Source organism: Micromesistius poutassou (assembly GCF_964030765.1).
Source record: "Micromesistius poutassou genome assembly, chromosome: 16".
Lineage (NCBI taxonomy): Eukaryota > Metazoa > Chordata > Actinopteri > Gadiformes > Gadidae > Micromesistius > Micromesistius poutassou.
This window is the reverse complement of record NC_140286.1, coordinates 18182921-18198524: the sequence shown is the minus strand read 5'-3', so window position 1 is coordinate 18198524 and position 15604 is coordinate 18182921. Positions and strand designations below refer to the sequence as shown.

At 46.3% G+C, this 15604-nt stretch overlaps 2 protein-coding genes across 2 annotated transcripts; one reads left to right on the top strand and one right to left on the bottom strand.

The window, feature by feature from the left end:
- Window positions 1–6744: 6744 nt before the first annotated feature.
- cpdp (CPD photolyase) lies at window positions 6745–12092 on the bottom strand (the record flags this gene model as incomplete). Its single annotated transcript, XM_084480560.1, has 10 exons — window positions 6745–7031; window positions 7125–7284; window positions 7426–7547; window positions 7956–8108; window positions 8368–8566; window positions 10097–10255; window positions 10592–10774; window positions 11108–11256; window positions 11364–11700; window positions 12048–12092. Coding segments are annotated over 10 exons (1656 nt in total), but the record flags the coding sequence as incomplete, so codon positions are not given.
- A 76-nt stretch (window positions 12093–12168) lies between these two features.
- On the top strand, window positions 12169–15600 carry LOC311360355 (UAP56-interacting factor-like). The gene is made up of 9 exons (XM_084480421.1): window positions 12169–12325; window positions 12524–12643; window positions 12756–12919; window positions 13128–13321; window positions 13429–13501; window positions 14278–14333; window positions 14432–14506; window positions 14789–14912; window positions 15107–15600. The coding sequence occupies exons 1-9, from the start codon at window positions 12265–12267 to the stop codon at window positions 15203–15205; spliced, it is 966 nt and encodes a 321-aa protein (XP_084336547.1). The 5' UTR covers window positions 12169–12264; the 3' UTR covers window positions 15206–15600.
- The last annotated feature ends 4 nt before the right edge of the window (window positions 15601–15604 follow it).

The following is a 15604-nucleotide window of genomic DNA, read 5'->3' as shown; positions in this document are numbered from 1 at the left end:
AAGGTGGGTAGGAACCAATATATTCCCAACGTAACTATCCATTTAAATGTTACCCGAAAATGTATGTATTAAATACTAATTAAATAATTAATCTCACCAGTGTTATTTAACTGAAATCGAAAATAATGCAAACAATGAATTGTAAGGTTACAGAAACAATATTACGGCTACTTCGAGATGATCGCGAGAAACTTAAAGAACACTGCTTAATCAGTCTATGCTGGGCTACATGTAAACTGGGAATATAAACAGAGTATTCTTTTAATAACTCATGTAAACACCTTAATCGCAATATTACCATAATCAGAATAAGGTCCATAGTCGGGTTAAGGTTGTCCATGTAAACGCAGTCAATGTAAGCAAGGTGCGATTCACGGTGAAATCAGCTGTGTGGACTGAACCATTTTGCACTTTTTGAAAGGGGTGTTCACAGAGTAGTCACAGTAGTCTTTACAATAATATACCAATTTATTAAACTAATACACTAAGCTTGCATTTAGATCAATATTCATCATGACATTTAGATTCGACATTCAATTTCCCATGGGCCCCCCTCTGCCTTGGGCCCCCCTAAGCCTGTCCCCCTTACACCCCCAGTCCATCGGCCCTGGGCGTAGTGGCTCAGTCGGGCCATCTCACACTGTTGGAGGTTGGCAGAAGGCTCTCAGTTTGAACAACGGTCCATCACTTCAAGGTCCCTCCAGCAGTTCTCACTGAATTCACAGTTTTTCTAACTACAGACGGCTGCGCGCAGTAATGTGGTTATTGTTGCTTGTTTTAATTTACTTTCAATTTATTGAATGCATTTTCTTAAAGAATCTCATATTTTGAGGAAGCGACAGAGAGAGAGAGAGAGAGAGAGAGATGGTAAAGTCAGAGTCTTTTTTTGTTGTGTTTACCTTCATCAACATTAATTGAATACACAAAGGTGAACATATTGATCTAATGGAACCACCAGTGGTCATAGCAAGCTCATTAGTCCTCTTATTGGAGTCAATGTATTTCCTCTGAGATTATACATATAGCTGGTTCAATAATCATTGAACCACTTGCTGCGAGCAAACCCTCATCCTCATCCGCTTATCGGGTCGGATCGCAGGGGCAGCAGCTTAAGCAGGGGGCCCCATTGACCAGCTCTGACAGGGAGATCCCGAGGCGTTCCCAGGCCAGTGTTGAGATATAATCTCTCCACCTAGTCCTGGGTCTTCCCGAGGTCTTTGGCGAACAAGACCCCGAGGTACTTGAACTCCTTGGGCTAAGGACTCATTTCCTACCCGGAGTAGGCAATCCACCGGTTTCCTGCTAAGAGTCATGGCCTCAGATTTAGTGGTGCTGATCCTCATCCCAGCCACTTCACACTCGGCTGCCAGCCGATCCAGTGAGTGCTGAAGGTCACAGGCTGATGATGCCACCAGGACCACATCATCAGCAAAAAGCAGTGATGAGATCCTCAGACCACCAAACTGCAACCCCTCCTCACCACGACTACGCCTCAATATCCTGTCCATGAATATCACAAACAGGATTGGTGACAAAGCGCAGCCCTGGCGGAGGCCAACACCCACCGGGAACGGAACTGACTGGCTGCACGCAGACACAGCTCTCACTTTGGGAGTACAGAGATTGGATGGCCCTGAGGAGTGACCCCCTCACCCCATATTCCCGCAGCACTTCCCACAGTTTCTCCCGGGGGACCTGGTCATACGCCTTCTCCAGATCCACAAAACACATGTAGACCGGATAGCATACTCCCAGGCCCCCTCCAGGATCCTTGCGAGATTGAAGAGCTGGTCCGTAGTTCCACGTCCGGGGCAGAAACCACATTGTTCCTCTTCAATCTGAGGTTTGACGATCGGCCGAACCCTCCTTTCCAGCACCTTGGAGTAGATTTTACCAGGGAGGCTGAGAAGTGTGATACCCTGGTAATTGGCACACACTCTCTGGTCCCCATTTTTGAATAGGGGAACCACCACCCCGGTTTGCCACTCCTTTGGCACTGTACCAGACTCCCATGCAATGTTGAATAGGTGTGTCAACCAAAACAGCCCCTCAACACCCAGAGCTTTCAGAATTTCTTACTGGATCTCATCAATCCCTGGGGCTTTGCCACTGCGGAGATGTTTAACTACCCCAGTGACCTCCACCAGGGAAATTGATGACGAACCACCATCAACCTCGAACTCTGCCAGGATGATTCAGGAGTTCCTCAAAGTGTTCCTTCCAGTGTTCGACTACCTCCTCAGTTGAGGTCAACAGAGTTCCATCCTTACTGTACACAGCTTGGATGGTTCCCCGTTTCCCCCTCCTGAGGTGCCGGATGGTCTTCCAGAAACACACACTTCTCCCACACCTGCTGCTTAGCCTCCAACACGACAGCGGCTGCAGCCCTTCGAGCCTGTCGGTACCTTGCAACTGCCTCAGTCCTCCGGGATAACATATCCAGGAATGCCTCCTTCTTCAGTCAGACGGCTTCCCTGACCACCGGTGTCCACCACGGTGTCCGAGGGTTACCGGCCCTTGAGGAACTTAAGACCTTGAGGCCACAGCTCACCGCCGCAGCTTTAGCAATGGAGGTTTTGAACACCGCCCACTCCGGCTCAATGCCTCCAACCTCCACAGGGATGCCAGGAAAGCTCAGCCGGAGGTGTGAGTTGAAGATCCCTAGGACAGGGACCTCCTCCAGACGTTCCCAATTCACCAGCACTACCCGTTTGGGCTTACCAGGTCTGTCCAGAATCTTCCCCCATTCCCTGATCCAACTCACCACCAGATGGTGGTCGGTTGACAGCTCCGCCCCTCTTTTCACCCGAGTGTCCAAAACATGCAGCCTCAGATCGGATGACACGTTCACGAAATCAATCATCGATCTTCGGCCTAGGGTACTCTGGTACCAGGTACACTTATGAGCACCCTCATGTTCGAACATGGTGTTTGTTATAGACAATCCATGACTAGCACAGAAGTCCAATAACAACAACCTTTCGGGTTTAGATCAGGGAGGCCATTCCTCTCCACCACCCCTCTCCAGGTGTCTCCATCGTTGCCCACGTGGGCATTGAAGTCTCCCAGCAGAACTATGGAGTCCCCTACTGGAGCCCCATACAGGACTCCATTCAGGGTCTCCAAGAAGGCTGAGTACTCGGAACTGCTGTTCGATGCATACACACAAACAACAGTCAGAGTTCTCCCCCACCACTACTCTTAGGCATAGGGAGGCGACCCTCTCATCCACCGGGGTAAACTCCAATACCGCGGTGCTCAGCCGGCGATTTAGGAGTATCCCCACACCCGCCTGAAGCCCCTGGCAACTCCGGAGAAGAATAGAGTCCAACCCCTATCCAGGAGTACGGTACCAGAGCTGAGACTGCGTAGAGGTAAGCCCCACCAGATCTAATTGGTAGCGCCCCACCTCCCTCACAAGCTCTGGCTCCTTTCCCCACAGTGAGGTGAAGTTCCACGTCCCCAGAGCCAGCTTCTGCCGCTCGGGTATGGTCTGTCGAGACCCCTGACCTTCACTGCCACTCATGTGGCAGCGCACCCGACCCCAGCGGGTCTTCCTGCAGGTGGTGGGCCCACAAGACGAAGAGGGGGGTGGAGGGGTGCCATGACGCTTTTTCGGGCTGTGCCCGGCCGGGCTCCGTGGCAAACCCGCCCACCAGGCGCTTGCCGACGAGCCCTTCGTCTGGGCCTGGCTCCAGACGAGCCCCGGGCTTCCTCTGGGCAGGGTCTCTCCTCCTCTTGTTTTTTCATGGGGTACCATGGGGAACCATTCTTAGTCTGGCCCCTCACCTGAGACCACTCTGCCATGGGAGACCCTACCAGGAGAACAAGGCTCCAGACAACACAGCCCTCAGGTTCACAGGGACACACAAACCTCTCCACCATGATAAGGTGACGGTTCCAGGAGAGGTGAGCAAACCGTCAATTTATTATCTATCTATCTATCTATCTATCTAGGCCTATATGTTAAAAAAATATATATTTCCTCTTCTGACAACCTGACTTCTTCATCTCGGTTTACCGACCGGCATACAACAAACTTCAGACTGCTAATGTCTTGCACCGTATAACTTCAACACAGTCTGCCTGTGCCTGGATACTTGTGTAAATGGAGAAAGAAACCACATGTTCATTTAATGTGATGATTTAATCCGCAAAATAATAAAAAAAGATAAATGAAATCAATATTTTGTCAAAATGTACTTTCATATAGTTTTAATAATACCAGTGTCCTCTTTGGGCCCCTGTCAGTCCTGGGCCCTTAGAATCATCCTAATTTACCCCCCCCCCCCCCCCCCCCAGGGACGTCCCTGCCCGCCTGCCCATGTGAGGTAGTGGTGGACTTCATGATTCGTTTGAATGAATCAGTTTGCGTCGGTCAGTTCGCCAAGAAGAGTCGTTTGAATCATTCGTTTGTTCGTTCGTTCGCGTTTCCGGTAGCGGTGAATCATGATTCTCAGTCACTGAGTCGATCAGACTCGGCTCCTCCCTCGTTCTCGTTCAAACGAATCGCGAATGCACAGTTCTCAGCCGAGTTGATCAGACTCCGCTCCTCCCTCGTTCTCATTCTCAAACGAATCACGATCGTGCAATGGTGCAAATGGTCATCAATCAACACAACATTAACTAAGTTCCTTTTAGCTGAGGAGCGCTTCGTGGTCGGAATTGGGATGTTGTTGCCCGGCTGGCTCTCGTGACTTCTCAGTCCTCGAGTCTTCACCGCTAAACACAGTCAGTGAACGAACGGCGACTCGAGAGTCAGTGTGACTCAGCGACTAGTGGGTGGAGCTGGGAGTCGAGTCTCGGAGAATGAACGATACGAACGAGATGAACTGAAACGGGGAATCAGGTCGGTTCGTTCATGTTAAAGAGTCGTTTGCGAACGAGCCATCACTAATGTGAGGCCCCCCTTGCGGCCTTTGTTGTTCCATGTTCCACATCGTCTCCGTGTTCATTGAACCGCAGCCCTGCTAGCATGACAGACAACCTGGAGGCGTTGCAAGGCGGTGCAAAGCCCACGAGTCCCAAGACATTTGATTGCTCTGCGTGTTAAAGAGCGAAGACACCATGTCGACAATTAGCAGAGCTTAAAACAATCCAACATACTTGGTTCCCGTTGGTGTATAAAAAAAGAAAATTAGTTTGTTGTGAATACCAAGTGTCTCGGCTTATGTCTGTGATGGAAAAATCCACATGTTTGACCTATTGTTTGATAAGTTTGTCTGTTCTTGTATAACTTGTATTGTCCTCAGTTTCAGCCTTGTTTGTCTTGCTCACATCATCAGCTGTCTATTGATCGTTGTGCTTGGGTGAAAACGTCGCAAAGATAGGCATCTGGAATTTGAGTTTGTTTGTCGTAAAACAGAAGACCACTGTTTTCCTTTTTAGGTGTTGGTACAAAAGGGTCGTAAGGAGAAGAATTTGCCCTTTGGCCTTCTCCTCTCTTCTTTGATGAGCCTTCCATGTGGGGAGGGTCTGAAACTGTGTAAAAAACCATGTCAACCTGTATTCAGGACTCACTCTGCTAGAGAGGAGTCTAATGTATGCATGCATTAAACCTAGGACAATTGCTTTCCAATGTATTGTGTGCTTTATTGCAGTGGGAATCTCACCTTGCCTAGACGCAATCTCTGTTAAAGGGGAATTGCCACGACATGTCTCACTATGCTCTGGGCAATTCATTACATTTCAATCATGTCATACATATGATTCAAGTTCTGGATTTGATTTGGCAATTACGGAAAATAATTATTCTAACTATAGAAGGAAGTTCTCAGTTGATTGCCATCAGCAACACTTTACTTTAGACCGTTAAGCCTTAGCCAGCCTGCTAAAATACAATCAGCACCTGCAGACCCAACAACGCTCTTCAATACATATAGAATTCAGTGGAGGAATATATCATTTTCACAGATTGAATAATATCAATTAACATGGTTGTACGTGAGTCAAGGTACGAGGGTCTTTGGTTTGAGAAAAATAATGCAACATTTCTAAGGAACATTTTGTTTCACAGTTAAAATTGGTGAAATTATCTCATGCACAGCACTCTGCTACAAAGTGAGAAAAATGTATTAGCTCCGATGATAATTAACAGAAAGAATTGAACTTAAGATTGTAAAGCTTCCATCCTCCGCCCACTTTCCTGGGCTGTGAAATACATCGTACAATAATGAGCCAACATTAAATCTAGCCATATTGCTACAGGGTTTGAGACGATAACAACATTCTCTTTGTTGACTAACTGCTGTTAACAATCATAGAAGGCCTGGGCTGCGACGTAAGGCACCATATTGTTTACTGTGCTCCCGGTGAATTTGTCAACTGAAGATTATATGTTATTATTTTTATTTATTAATGGTGGTAGATTGTCTACATGGAGATATGTAGATATTGTTTCCAGCTTAATTAACAGCTTATTGTAATAAAATACAAATATCAGTGCACTCCTTGTGAATATAACACAAATTAAAATACATGGGCTCTAGGATGTTTGATTAACCAGATACAGAACAAGATCATTAATTGAATTAGTTGTTTCTGTGTTTATTTATAGTAAGAAAATATCTGTGGCAGTCTACATGCACAACCACTTATTTAATTTCACGTTGAAAGAAAAACTGCTGTGAAAACTCTAAAACAACAAGATATAAAAACATGTTTGTATCAAAATACTTTGGACTTGCTCTCAAAGTAAAGTAAAGTAAAGAATCTAACAAAACATCACACATAAAGTAACATAGCTCTGAGGTACAGGGCTTCCAGAACCATTTTACATTTGATGAACAAGCAAAATGACTTATGTACCAAATCCTACCCTCCTCAAAGTATTCATGAACACACACACACACACATTGATGTCCATCAAAGTGATGTCGATGCTCAAAGCTTCTTAGGACAGTACTTGGTCTCAAACTTGGCCACGTCAAACTTGCGGAGGCAGCCTTTGTAGTTCATGTAGCGGATCTTTCCAAAGACGGCCCTCTCTGCCCAGCCCTGGTCGTGGACGCCGCAGATTGACCACATGCAGCCTGCAGGACACACAGCACCACCGGAGGGAAACACTTCATTCAATGAAGGGAAGTAAATTAAACCCAATCAAGGCCAGCGTGGATCCAACATACCGACAAATCCGTTGGGGTCTTGGCCGTCGAGGGAGTAGCGGTCGTTGAGGTAGAGGGCGATGGACAGGGCCTGTTCCGGGGAAGAGGTCCACTCCAGAATCTTCTTGGCCCAGTACATCCGCAGAAACCCGTGCATCTTTCCCTCGCTCACCATCTGGTACTATTGAAACAATTATCATGTCCAAGAAACATTCAGCATTAAAACATCTGCAAATGGGATTCAAAGCTTTAGAATGCTTGATGAACAGTTCATATTTTACAACCCCAGGGTGTGAATGAGGGCTCAGAGGATGGGTTCTACCTGGGCTCCGTTCCAGAGCTTGTCGTGAGTCTTCGCCTTCTCCAGGTCTGCTTGGGTGTAGAGGTACTCTCTTTTGTCTTTTGCGTGGTCTTTCAGTGTCTTCTGTGCCCACTCATAGGCCCCTGAAGTCAACCAAAAGCATAAAGAAGAACGTATTAAATACATTGTTTGTACAGGGCAGTCTGTTTTGGTAATATGCTAGATGGTCAGAGCTTCCAGATATTGAATTATCGACAAACGGCAATTAGCAGTAAAAACAGGTGGAAAGCCTATGAGATGTTTAGTAGTAGACAGTTGGACAATTAGAAAACCACTCTGGTACTACACTAGAATCTTCTTTTTGACTTGATTACGTAATTTATGTTACGTTTCAAAACCCTTCATGTTCATAGTAAGGAAAGGCTACTTTATCTCTACATGATCACCAATAACACCTAGCACATGACAGCCTGCCCCCCCCCAGTGGAGTGGGCAGGGACAGGCTGGAACGGAGGGTGTGCAACACTCTTGCCTACAGAACCCTCACTCACCCTTTATGTTGTCGTAGTTGTCGTTGTAAAAGCAGTAGTTGTCGGTCAGCTCCCTCCGCACCACCAGCTCCTCGATGAAGGGGGCGACGGACGCGCTGAAGGCCTTCCCACAGCGCTGCACCTGCAGGGCCGCGCGCTGGGCGGAGAGGTGGCCTGAGGGGGGAGCACGGAGACATTCCCACTGAACATCAGGAACCCTTCATTAAAATGAGCTCTGCTCTACGTTAGTTAGGGATTTAGCATTTTTATCAAAAGTGATAAAATTACGCTTTTTTCAAAAGTGGCTTACAGGTGAGGCTGGGAACAATCAAAACATGCAATCAATATTGTAGCAATGACAAAAGCCTCTTAAAAATAAAATGATAAAGTTACAATTCTTATGATAGTATTAGTATGTTTGAGGGCCACTGACCGAAGCGGATCCAGGGCGAGAGCTGGCTGAGAGCGGCCGAGTTTGGGTCGTTGCGGTGGTCGGCAAAGTGCTTCAGCCGCAGGTCGATGAAGGACTCCAGCATGGCGCTCCCAGCGGCGGAGCCCGGCAGGGCCCAGTCCACCTCCCCCACGCTCCTATCAAGCTGCAGGGAGCCCAGGGCCTCGCTCCAGTCCACCGGCTGAAGCCAGGGGCCCGATAGGAAGGGCAACGTTAGAGAAGAGTGTTTCATTACTACTAAATATCAGGCTGTTAATTCATTCAAATATCATATTACATCAAATATCTACGTCCATGTAACCATCACACATGTAGCTTAACACTCAAGCAAATCAATGCATTGAGAATGCTGGCATTTCAAGACACATTGACCCTATCTGTGGCCATTTCCACTCTTAAAGACGTCAGATTTAGAAGAGATGGCATTTAGGAAATGTAATATTTACCCAGCTTAAAAAGTTAAATCTTAAGGTAAGGTTTATATAAATAAGATCTCCTTTTATCACTGATTTGTTACATTTCCAACTTTTCTGGATCAAAGTGTATTTCAAAAGACCTCTGAAGAATAAGTCCCGCCTCCGAGGCTCCTGGTTCCCTCGGTCAAATGTCTACGGGAAATAACACGGGGTTTATGAATGATCGTACATAACAAACTCTGTAGGTGGCGGAGAAGTAAAAGCTGCATCACGTTTTGAACTACACACTTCTAGTTTCGACTGGGTTTTTGGATTGTCGGTGGCATTAAAGCGGTTAACTATTATGAAGAAGCATTATGCTAACGCGGATCTGTGCAGACTTCGGACGTCACGACTCTCTCAGTCAAGGTTGCATAGCAACGGCAATGTTTCATAGTTTGTCTTCACCGAAATGGAGTTCAGTGGTACCAGAGCCCGCCTACGGCGGTGGCACCAACGCTGCTCGTTCATGTGGGAAGTCTTCATGTTTGATAGCTTTTTAAGAAATTCTGAAGATGTTACTGTTCTGATCAAGGTCATGCAAAATAAATCGAATGAGAACACATGAGACATCGACTCGACTCTGATTCCTCTATATTATAATTCAATTCATAGTCATGAATTGAATAGTCAATACATAGTATAATTCAATTCATAGTATAATTCAATTATATTCACATATAAAAAATGTTAATATGTTATGGGTTATGTACTGGAATTATAAAATATCAATACTATATTTATATGAGATATTGAGATATATCAATCTCAACAATATCTCAATAACAGCCAACGGTCAAACCTAAAAGTTAAGTCGTGGAGAAAAGAGGCTGAACCTCGCCAGTGATTAAGTTTTATAGACCACTGAAATCACGCGTGAAATGACCATCACGTTAGGTTGTGACTGGTTTCGAACTCCCTCCTCCCTAACAAGTATGACGTATGAAGTCTGCACAGACCGGAACTAGCTCCCGGTTAGCATTAATAATCGTTTACTACTTTAACGGCACAGACAATCCAAAACTTGAGTGGAAACTAGATGGAAAAAGTGTGTAGTTCAAAACGTGACGCAGCTTTTACTTCTTCTCCAGCTACAGAGTTTGTTATGTACGATCATTCAAAAACCCCGTGTTATTTCCCATTGACATTTGACTGAGGGAACCGGGAGCCTCGGAGGCGGGACCTATTCCCCCTTCTCTCAGCAGCGTGGCCCTTTGACACTCGCCTGGTCGTCGTATCACAGTAGTACTACCCACCTTGGCGGGCCGAGTACCGGTGTAGCTGTGTTTTCCGACCACAGGGAAGTCTGTGAGGAACTCTGGTAGGAGCTTGGTGATCTTGCCCCTGATTGTTCTTGCTGCGTATTCAAGCTTGATAGACGCAACCCAGCAGGGCACAATATTATGGGCATCGACCTGTGACACGCCAATGACATTTTAACAGGGAATCAGTCCATTTGGGATCCATAATAAGAAACACGTGGACCTGAAAGAAAACCCAACTGACTCACATACGTACAGACTAAGTAGTAATGTCAAGAAGTAATGAAACCAAGAACTTTGATGATCCATCTATTTGAGAGAACTACCTAGACAAGGTCGTTTGTATGTGTGCACCTTGGTTGGACAAAGACACAGCGATAGGCACTGCTAAACTTCAGATGATTGATTGATTGCCAACTGACAAAAAAAAATCTTCACAAATCCATAATATTTATGTTCTTAATAATATCTTTGTGCGTGAGGAGGTACCTGTATGAGAGGGATGTCTTCTGGAAGACTCTTTCGGAGGCTCTCAAGCTCCTGGAGGGGGCCCCTGAGAGGGGAGAAGTCTGTGACCACCGCCCCCAGGCCGCGGTCCAACACAAAGCCGGGCAGCACCTCGCCTGGGGCCCCACGGAGCAGGTGGAACTGGATGTCCAGCTCTTTGCATTCCTGTGGAATAGAAGAGTGTGCAGTGTAAGGAACCGACCCAACCCAATACACTAGTTAGGCTACCAATCAACCAGGCTATCAAATTCTGTTCCCATGGAAACAAGAATGAACGACTTTCCGGACTCTCCTGTTATTTATTTTGAAGATATGCTGTGATATCTTTAGTTTGAGCGAGATACTACTTTGCTTCGTCTATCAAATGAATGCTCAATTGAATTAAACAGTGTGGCCTCTACTGGTATATTTTTGCAGTAACATGATGTGTGTGCAATGTACAAAGTATGTCAATATTATTATTATTACAATCTTGATAAAGTGTATTAAGTCCAATACCTTTGCAACTTCTTCCAGACCTTTCAACATGAAACTATAGTGCCGGAGAGTGGACAGCTCGGATTTGGGAACAAGCAGACAAAAACAGATGTGCAGGGGCAGCTTCTCTTCCACCGCAAGCTGCTGAGCGTGGATCAGGGCCCAGTTATCTGCAAGAAAGTAAAATAAAACACAAAAAGAAAGATACAAGTGTGAAATTTCACATCCACCATTCATCCATTTTGTTGTCATTTATTTAAGTTTAAGTGTGTCGTACCTTGAATCCTATGGTCCCTCGTCATCCAATACAGAAGACCTTCAGAGCCTTGCTTAACTGCCTGAGTGTCTGATATAAAACGGATGCGCTTTGGGTTGCACGATAGATCGGTCTCTCCTCTTTGTTTGGCCACATCTTTCAGCAGCCAGCCCTCCGGCCTATCCCTCTTCTCCACTTTGAATGGAGCTGGCTTCTGCTTCTTAGCCGCTGGAGCCTTGGCAGAAGATGCAGCCTTTCGTTTGTCCGATGGCATGATGTGTTGTATGCTTAATATCTTGCTAGATGTTACCAGTAAGCAGCGAGTATTTCTCCTGCAGCTGATGAGCTTCAACGTGTGCTTTGCAATGGAGAGATAGGCAAAGATAGGCATAGTTTAAGCAAATCATGACATTAACAAACAGCAATTCAAATAACGCAAAAAAAAAAAAGTATAAAAGTAATTATCCCAACATAAAAACACAATATAAGAACAAAACGTATAAGTTAGTCCATGCAGACGCCTTAAGGTGTGGAGTGTGGATGTGTCTGGAGGACCCATGCAGACGTCCAAATAAATCAACACAATAAAACGCGACACGACACTCCCCGGCAACCAACTCTGGAACAATGGTCGCTTGAATGATCATGAAATCAAATGAACACTAACTAGACCTCTCTGCAGAGCTTAAAAACTCACGATCTTACCTGTTTTACGCAACCGCTACCGCAGACACGTGAGGCTCTTTCGTAAGTGTTGTGGTTCGTTCAGAACGACATTACCCAGCATGCGGTGCGAGGAGGGCGGTCCTCTGTGTTCGTTGCTAGCATAGCACAAGCACATAGCACTTAGCACACAGAGAAGACAACCGAGGAACAACGCAAACTACTTTATCCTTTTACACTTTGATCTAATCGTTTCAGTATGAGTCAAAGTGGGTTTGCGGCAGGAGGGTCAGCCCCCGATAAGGTGGACATGTCATTAGGTAAGGCCTCCGGTACCGACTGGTTGGACTTATTATTAATAATATTAACTAAGACTTGATCGCTCCCAGTCCTACCAGGCTCGTTACTCCCACTACTCTCACTAGTTATTGATGAGATTATATGAGCGCTTATCATACTCTTATTGACAGTGCCGATGTTTTATTTTCTTTTGTTTTGTGGTGTTATGTGTCCAACAGATGACATTATTCGGCTGAATAGAAAAGAGCAGCAGTCCAGAAGAAAGCAGCCCGTAAGGAAGGCTGGTCTGGTCCAGGGGAAACCCGGCTCTGTGAGGAACTCGGCACCAGTCCAACGAGGTGCGCACAGGGCTAATAAGGGACCTCGTTATTGCACATACGATATATTGTAGTCTTGGACGTGTTCCTTGTCGTAAATCAGCAGCCAAAACCCTTTGTGTCAACATTGCAGGAGGTGGTGTGTTACGAGGAGGTGTGTCGAAGTTAAGAAGAAAAAGAATCCTTCCCCAAATTACTCGGAAACGGGGTCAGGGTGTTATCACTGGGCTGGCTTCCAGGAGACCCACTTCATTACAAAGAGGGTTCAACCCGACCAACAGAACAACATTCACACAGGTACAACCCTTTAGACCAGGAACTGTGTGTGTGTGTGTGTGTGTGTGTGTGTGTGTGTGTGTGTGTTTCAACAAGTCACCCTTTACCTCCGCCTACTCAGAATTCCACCGATCCATGTACCCAATATTTTTTTCCTATCTGAAATGTAACCCTATCCATGTGATTAATGTTCTTATTCCCGGTGCATTAATGATGTCCTCCCTTCCAGAGAACAGGCCAGCGGGCGGGACAGAGGTTTGGACGGGGGATGGGACAGAGGACCAGGCCTTTCGTCCAGCGGCCTGAAGCCCAGTACCAGGGGCCCGGGCCCCAGACGGGGCCGTACGGGGGGGGGCCGGCGGACCAGCAGAGGGGCCACATGTCAGCCGCTCCCGGCAGGAGACCCTTTCAGCTTCGGAGGCGGTTAGTCTTCCAAGACGCAGGATCTTCTAAAATACCGGCACACAAAATAATTGTGCAAGTGTGCACAGCTTCAGTTTGGCAGATGACTCATTTCTCTCCTCCAATAGAGCCCCGCCTCCTTCTCCTCAGGCCCAGAGAGACACGCGCCAGGCCACCTTTCTATCCCAGCGCGGACTGAAGGTACGGGGGCTTCTGCTCGCGCCCGGGTGGCGCCCGGGTGTTCCAACTTAATCTAGAGGCTCGTTGACGAGGGCTGCATTCCAAAGCCTGTACCGTACGGCCTCCTTCCTGTCGCTGATGACATGTGACATGAGGAAATGTCCAAAGCACTTCCTGTTAGGATACTCTGATGTCCAAAGCTACTTCCGACTTCTCATCTAGCTTCATTAGAATTGGGACCGGGGTATCGAGGAAAACACCTCAAGATCAAGGAAGTGGGCGAGAACATTTGCCTACTATTGGATACTGACAAGTTGTATTTGGGGCGTTCATCCATGTGTAATTTGTAATGGAAATTTCCATAAGACCATGTTGTTCACACTGAGACCCCTTAGTTATTATCTATAGTAACCGTTTGTACCGCGCTTATCACCCTTGAGGGGAACTGAGACCACCTTGGCTGTAGTAGGGGCCTCCCTATCTGCAGCCATGCCCCCAAGGTCCCTGCTTTAACACTGCACCGGGCCCCCTTAGGGGCTCACTGCAGCGCTTCCTTTGGATTCCTGTCGTGTTGTTTGGCCTCTCTGTGCAGAGAGGCCAAACAACACGACAATAACTAAGGGGTCTCGGTGTCGGTGTCTTTTGAACCACATGACTTGTGGAAATTTCCATTACAGAATTCCAGTTCAGTAATCAGACACCTGACTTGTTTTTCCTCAAACACTAGGGTTAATTTCTTGACGTGTTTATCGTTCCGTTGTGGTTATTGTTAAGTCAAGCCTCTTCCCTATCTGCAGGTCCACACCCAAGTACAGAGGCAGAGTCCTCACACCGCACCAGTAAGAACTCGTCAGTGAGTATTTATAGAGCTTTAAGGATCCGTTGGTTATGCCTAATAATAAACACAGGCCTTCAGATTGTCAATGATCGTAAAATCTATCAATCCAATAGGTGGCACAACTCTACAAAAAGCACCGGCCTCCTGACTGTATCTATTGACAACCCTACTGCCAGAACACAGCCCGAGTAGGTTGTGTGTGTGTGTGTGTGTGTGTGTGTGTGTGTGTGTGTGTGTGTGTGTGTGTGTGTGTGTGTGTGTGTGTGTGTGTGTGTGTGTGTGTGTGTGTGTGTGTGTGTGTGTGTGTGTGTGTGTGTTATAAGTGACATCTTGGTGGTTGCTTGAAATACACTTTTTTGTTTTAGAAAAAAAATTGTATTCACTGGACTGTTGGCTGATTTTGCTTTAAAAGGAATAGAATATGTTGTTGTAGACCAATGGATCGGTTAAATCAATGTGTGTGACCCTAGACCTCCGACGGCCTGGTCCCTGCACCCACAGCCCCCCCCCACTACTGCTAAGATGGAGCCGGAGGAGAAGAAGACGCCCAAAGGAGTGCCTCTTCAGTTTGACATCAACACTGTCGCTAAACCAGTAAGAATAAAAACTATGTGTGCTGCCAACACCTCCACTGTGGCTCCTCCCACTTTGGTTTCACTTGGCAAGCATCCAGAGAAACTTTTCAGGTTGCCTTGTCATTTTCATAAATATGGTATTTTGCATCTGTCGCTTTTAAATTAGAAAAAATTAAAATTTAATCATCCATTTTGTTTGTCCCGCCCTCGCAGCAGACGGCGATGACCTTGAACGAGAGATTCCGCATCCTGAAGGATCAACGTACCACCACACAAAACAATAAAGGGAGCAGATTTGTTACTGTGAGTTAGTTTGCCTTGTCCTCACCCACTCACTAAACCCTGTTGGCCACGAAGGGAAAGCTGCAGTCTGGGTTTGAGCCTAACGCAATGAAAGTAGTTATAGGCGAAGCATGCTGGACTTTGGGGATACGCTCCTGTTGAGACTCCTGGAGTATGAAGGCACAGGAAACTCGGAAAGCCTCCCAGACGGGCGTCATGGAAGACATAATGTACAATTCATATCCATAATGATGCCGTTTGACTTGGATTGTCAAGATACTGTGCTTGGATGAACATTTTTATCTTTTGAATGTGCAAGTGTTTACTATTGAAGAACAAGATGACTTGGGTTAAAGATGTTTTCTAGAACAGATTTTAAAATGTTTTGTATCTTTTGCTCAAATAAATGTCACTTCCATTCTGTACTGA

Coding starts and splice junctions, on each gene's coding strand:
- LOC311360355 (XM_084480421.1), top strand. CDS start 12,265: ATGAGTCAAAGTGGGTTTGCGGCAGGAGGGTCAGCCCCCGATAAGGTG. Junction 14,334..14,431: donor GCACCAGTAAGAACTCGTCA/GTGAGTATTTAT, acceptor TCAATCCAATAG/GTGGCACAACTCTACAAAAA. Junction 14,913..15,106: donor TCAACACTGTCGCTAAACCA/GTAAGAATAAAA, acceptor CCGCCCTCGCAG/CAGACGGCGATGACCTTGAA.